This window comes from Microtus pennsylvanicus, chromosome 7, assembly GCF_037038515.1.
Source record: "Microtus pennsylvanicus isolate mMicPen1 chromosome 7, mMicPen1.hap1, whole genome shotgun sequence".
In the NCBI taxonomy this organism is placed as follows: domain Eukaryota; kingdom Metazoa; phylum Chordata; class Mammalia; order Rodentia; family Cricetidae; genus Microtus; species Microtus pennsylvanicus.
In genome coordinates, this window is record NC_134585.1 from 116,610,032 (window position 1) to 116,616,118 (window position 6,087).

The window sequence follows — 6,087 nt, forward strand, 5'->3', positions numbered from 1 at the left end:
AAGCCCTGCAGGATAGAGAAGAGCTGGCTGAGGCCTGGCTTCTGCTGTCATCAGTGTAACTCTGAGGCAGATCTTCCTTGGTGTCCATAGACCGCATGCATAATTTGTGGCTGACATTTTCCCCACCTTCTTTGGGGCTGTAATAAGGAAAGTGGATTCAAGTTGTCTCTTTGTCACACTCGCCATTCCCAGCGCTCGATGACTAGAGAGGATCTAGGCAGTTCCTGCACAGCCCCAGACAGCCCAGGGTGGAGCTGTTGTCCCAGGGGAAGAGGGAAGTTAAGCTTAAAAGAAAGGTTAGCCACATCATGATACCATCCGGGAATAGTCTTCTGGATTGGGAGAACAGTGCAGCAGGATGCGGGTGTTTTAGGATGCCTTAAAAGATTAGGGCACGGGAGATATTTATCATTTTTGTTTGAACAAAAAAATTCAAATTGCTCTGTGAAGCCCAGCACTAAATCGGCCCATTTGTCTAGAGCATCAGCTTGATTTGATTTGGTGGTGAGGAGATATACGGATAGAAACAGTAGAGTGCAGCGTGTGAGTGATTTAAGACAAACAGGAGACTCCTAAGGAAGCTCCGGCTCAGAGCGCAGCACCGCGATGCCACAGGGGTACTAGGCTGGTAACGTGTGAGGACCACTGAGTTCAGAAAATGCAGGAAGGCCGTAGATGAGTCCCGGGCCAAGATGAGGACAGGTTGGGAGACGGAAAACAGCCATGAGAAATTCAGAGGGCGAGGGAGTGCTAAACCCGATTGGAACAAGCCATGGTGGCCCACACCTAAAGTCCTGACGTTGGGGGAGGAAGACAGGAGGATTGCTGCAAGTTCAGGATAGGATGATACAGAGTGAAATCATATTTCAAAAGGCAAGAAAATAGCAAAAATGTGATTGGATTTAGACAATGAACACATAAGGAAGATTGGGAATAGCCCTTCAGTGATGTTAATGATCCTTTGTCTCAATTTAAAACCTCAGACTTGAGTTTGGGAGGTGTCCTTTTGTTTCCCATTGATGATAAAGAATCAAGAGAGAAAGGACAAGATTTGGTAAGTAAAAACCTGTCACCTATCAGAACGAACGCTTCCCTTGAAAGCCCCGTCTACCCCTCAGGTGCTCGCTGCCCAGTCTTTGTCTTAGCGCAGTTAGGGCTACCACACCTGTGCCACAAACATTGCAAGTGTTGCTGGAGACTTCATGACCACAAGAGGCAACAGTGGGTTTGGCTTCTGTAAGTGGCTTTTCTTCTCAGCTTGTGCATGATCAGCCACCCTCTCTCCATGTCCTCACAGTCTGTCATCTGGGGGTGCACATCCTTGATGTCTTTCTTTGTATGTGTGTGTGTATGTGTGTGTGTATGTGTGTGTGGATGTGTGTGTGTGTGTGTGTGTGCATGTGTGTATATGTGTGTGTATGTGTGTGTGTGTATATGTGTGTGTATGTGTGTGTGCATGTGTGTATATGTGTGTGTATGTGTGTGCATGTGTGTATGTGTGTGTGTATATGTGTGTGTATGTGTGTGTATGTGTGTGTATGTATGTGTGTGTGTGTGTACACCCATGCAAGTGCATGTGCGTGTGCATGTGGAAGCCAGAGATCAACCTCCTGTGTCTCGGGCCACCCCCGCCTTGTTCGGTTCAGACTGGATCTCTGTCCTGGATCTCACCAGTAAGCCCTGGGATCCAGCTATCTTCAGCGCCCCTATTTGGGATCGCAAGTGCATGCCACTGCACCCAGCTTTTTATGTGGGTTTGGGTCTGTGTATTTGAACCCAAGTACTCTCTGTCCTGAGCCATCTTTCTTGTCTTTCAAGGAAGTTTTCCTCCACCTCCAAAGTTTCCTCTTAAAAGTACGAGTATAAGCTTGGATTAGTACCCAACCTCATTATAACTTAATCTCATAAAGACCGTCCATATGTAGTCACAACTTAGGTTCCAAGGGTTTGGCATTTCAACATAGCAGTTGGGGAAGGGACATGATCCATCCTCAACAGACAGGTAAATCAGGCCACTTCTGCAGGGCTTTTCCAGTGCCTCAAACACCGCCTTGCTCTTTCCCTGTGGCCTAAACAGTAGGCCCTTCATGTACAGGCATAATTTTTTTAATCATTTGTGTCAATTTAATTTTTATACATTCTTTATTTTGTGCTGTGCGAGTGTGCTTGCCTGTGCGTGTGTGTTGGGTGAGAGGACTTGCAGGTGTCTGTTCTCTCTCTCCTCCATGGGGGTCCTGGAGATCCAACTCGGGGTGTAGGCTTGGCAGCCAGCCCCCTCTGTTTCTTTTTATCATTAGTACTCCACACGGTGCTGGCTCATAGAATATGCCCGAAAACATTTTCTGAGGAGAATAAGAAAATATGATGCAAGATTCTGGAGCTTCATCATTTGTGTTTATACGAAAATTTGTGTGAAGGATTATACTTTCTAGCCGGCAGAGTGCAGGAAGCAACCCACACCTCCCCTGCTTTGCATCTTAAAGATTTCCTGCGTGCCTGTCGTTTGGAGTGTCTGTAGTGAGTTTTATTTTTTACCACATCCTACCTGATTGTCTCTGAGGCCCAAACCGATATTTGGATTTCGAGCCAGATCATTGCTGACTTAGAAAAAGCATTAGAAAGTGAGGCTAAAGACCTGGTGGTCTGTGTGGCTAACACTGAAGTGTTTTCTGCTTCCTCCGTGATTCCTACGACATTGCACAGAGTGTCTGTGCATAAGGAACAGAGTCGAGTGACTCTGGAGGCTGCGAGTGTGGCAGTGTCAGGACACTTGCTTAGCTTGCACTGGGTCCTAGGTTTGATCCCCAGGGCTGCTAAAGAAAGTGGGGTGCTCGCAGTGTATAGCAGCATGCCTGGGTGGGGTCCCATTGCTTTGACCTCAGCAGTTCCCTCGAGGACCTGTGGGAGACTTGGGGACACTGTCTTCATAGGCTGTTAGGATGGGATGACTCTTGGCCTGGGGGTGTGGAGTTGCTGAGCACCAGCTAGAGGGCTGGAATGTAGGATGCCTGTCATCATATCAGCTGAGATTCGGAACAGTCCTCTTTTCCCTGGAGAGCATCTAGGAAAGTCTGTGTCTCCTCCCTGGCCCGCTCACTTGCTGGCAGTGTGACTGCCTTGTACATGTCAGTTCTTTACCGGTTGTTCTTTCTAGTTGGCCTTGATTGTGGCTCAGCACCGCGATAGCTCCAATGTCCTGTCTGGCATTAAGATGGTGGCCCTAGAAGATGGCCTCAAGAAGGTATTTTTAGCAGCAAAGAAAAAGAAAGGTGAGCCCTTCCTTCTGTGCCGAGGATGAGAAAAATTTCTGTCCAGATGTGTGCTGTGACTTTTGAAGGGAGGCAGTAAATGCTAAGAGTCCCCTTGGTTGCGGGGTAAAAGCGGGCCTCGCCCACATCACTTTGTGCCCACGTAGCCTTTTCCTTGTGTACTGTGCCTATCCAATGGGCATCGCTCTCATCGTACAGATTCAGAGGCGTTCCTCGGCTTCCCTGTCACACACTGTAACTGACAGTTCTTTTCTGCAAGACTTTAGTCTGTCCAAGCCCGATGTACCTCAGCGTTTGTGGAATTTCTTGACTTTTTGGAGACTTTATGCTTGTTTTAATTTATGATTCACCCACCAGTCACAATCTGTCCATCATCATATCTGCTCACTTCTAGAACCCGTGGGCTCTTGTCTCCCACAGAAAAGCTTACTTTTCCCTCGTTTGTTTCCTCCCCTGAACATTTTTGACATTGTAATTATATACTTTGCATGAAGACATCAATAATTATTCTCTTCTGTATGTAATTTTCACTGATTATCATAATCTTTTCAATAGCAAGTGTTCATCTTCCACGCATCGGACACGCCACAAAGGGTTTTAACTGGTACGGGACTGAAAGACTTATTCGGAAACATTTGGCTGCAAGAGGCATCCCAACTTACATGTATCCTTTGTGATCTGAATAGTGTGCTCGCCAACAGAGGAGGAGAACTGTGTGTGTTTCCTGACACTGCTCTTAGTCCGAGGCTAAGTCTTGCGTTGTGTTCCTCTCTCTGACACAACTAAGAATCACTTTCTAGCTTGTATATTCCAGAGATGCCTAGAAGTAGATTAAGATAAGGCTCAGCAGACAAAGATGCTCACTGCCAAGACTGATGGCCTGAGCTCAGTCCCCAGAATCCACATGGTGGAAGGAGAGAACCGACTCCTGCAAGTTATCTTCTGACCTGCACGTGCGGACACATGCACACATACACACACGCCAGCGCGTGCGCATGCGCTCACACACACACACACACACACACACAAATGAATATACTTAATAAGAATTTACCATTAAAAAGGGATATATGAGAGCTGGGTGTGGTGGCGCATACCTTTAATCCTAGCGTTCAGGAGGCAGAGGCAGGTGGGTCTCTGAGTCCTAGGCCAGCCTGATTTACAGAGTAAGTTCCAGGACAGCCAGGCTACACAGAGAAACCCTGTCTTGAAACCACTCCTCCCTGCAAAAAAAGAAAGACAGGCTGGGCATGGTGGCTCACGCCTTTAATCCCAGTACTTGGGAGGCAGAGGCAGGTGGGTCTCTGAATCCCAGGTGAGCCTGATCTACAGAGTGAGTTCCAGGACAGCCATTTCAGAGAAACCCTGTCTTGAACAATAGATGGTGATGGTGATGATTACAAGATAAAAGGGTAGCAAGGAGGAGCTCACTGAACAACTGCCGTTTGATAGCATATCGTCTTGCCTCTTCTCTCGAGACCCTTCAGGTCTGTGGTGGAGGCCGGGCTCTAAGAACTTCATTCTGTTCACTACAATGGGTTAACTTAAACAAGTGAAATTTTTTTTTTTATTTTAGAGCCTTTTTGAGGTATTCTTCTTTGTGTTTTGTTTAAATTATAGGTTGTGGGGATTGACCCTGGGTCCCAGAGATGCTGGGACAGCACACTCCACTGGGCTCCCCCTGCTCCCTTGTGGAGCACACTTCAGAGACACTGAACCCACTGTGAGCCTAATTTACATTACATCTACATTTACATTTGCTGAACTGATTTTTTTTTTCAAGACCTGGCTCTATAAATGAGCATTTTTGAGCTGTAACTGCACCTAGAATGGCTAGGAGCTGTGATGTAACCTCCAGGCTCTATGTACAGAAGCTGCATCTTTTTACCTCAGTCCTCCCTGAACTATGTGCACCCCATGTGGTCTCTGAAGCATTTATGGCCCTGTAAAGCTGTAATAAAGAAGTCACATTTTATGTGCTTGCATAATGTCAAGAATTTTAGTACATCACATAACAATGACAGTCACACGTTCTAACAATAGTAGAAGTCTTTCTAATGTGAAGAAAGGCCGTTAAGATGTAGGACCTGTAGAGTGTTTTGCAGTGCTTACCTGAAAACCAGAATTGGTAAAGTTAAGAGTGATGAGCTGTCTTCCTTAAGCATCTTTGCAGATACTACTTTCCTAGAAGTAAGGCTGCTGCCTGCCATTCACAGTCTGCATCCCCCTCCGCAGCACCGCTGGTTCCTTAGCAACCAGCCCAGCATCAGCATTGGATCCAGTTTTCAGCGACCGGCTAGAAAATCCATGCCCCAGAGTGACTGTTAGTTTTCAGGGAAAACGCCGCCTTTGGCTGGAACCTCAGGGATAGTCTTCATGGAATTTGAATTTTGTTCCCCTGGAATTGTTACTGTGATACAGTCCTTGTAATATGGATATGCATAGCTTATCTGGGGAAGCCCTCTGACTTCAGATTGTATAGCTTTGTATAAAAATAAATTTTCTGCCATTAATAGTTCCATTGTTTGTTTGTTTGTTTCCCCCTGAGTCTAGTTTTCTGACCCGCCACCAGACTGATTTACAGAAGGAAGGACTGGCTGTGTGATTAAGGAGCACTCAGTGATGACAGGCAGGGAGGCCCTGGGGGAAGAAGCCATCTCAGTCAGCTCCTGCCTTCAAAGATAGCACTGGGGTGGAGGACAGGCTCCTCATCGACACCAAAGGGATTCCCCTGCCTTCTTTACGCAGTCTTGGGATCTTGAAGAAAGCCTAAGGAGCTGGAGAGATGGCCAGGTGATTAAGAGCACTGACTACTCTT

General features: G+C 46.8%; 1 protein-coding gene across 2 annotated transcripts in view; it reads left to right on the forward strand.

Annotated features, from left to right (window-relative positions):
• Nucleotides 1-5,788, forward strand: part of Chd1l (chromodomain helicase DNA binding protein 1 like) — a 50,907-nt gene extending 45,119 nt beyond the window's left edge. For both annotated transcript variants that reach the window (XM_075981828.1, XM_075981827.1), the window contains exons 20-23: nt 984-1,054; nt 3,155-3,269; nt 3,825-3,933; nt 5,443-5,788. In XM_075981828.1, coding sequence (XP_075837943.1) covers nt 984-1,054; nt 3,155-3,269; nt 3,825-3,933; nt 5,443-5,521 — 374 coding nt within the window. In that variant the 3' untranslated portion in view covers nt 5,522-5,788. The remainder of the gene's footprint in view (nt 1-983; nt 1,055-3,154; nt 3,270-3,824; nt 3,934-5,442) is intronic.
• Nucleotides 5,789-6,087: the final 299 nt, after the last annotated feature.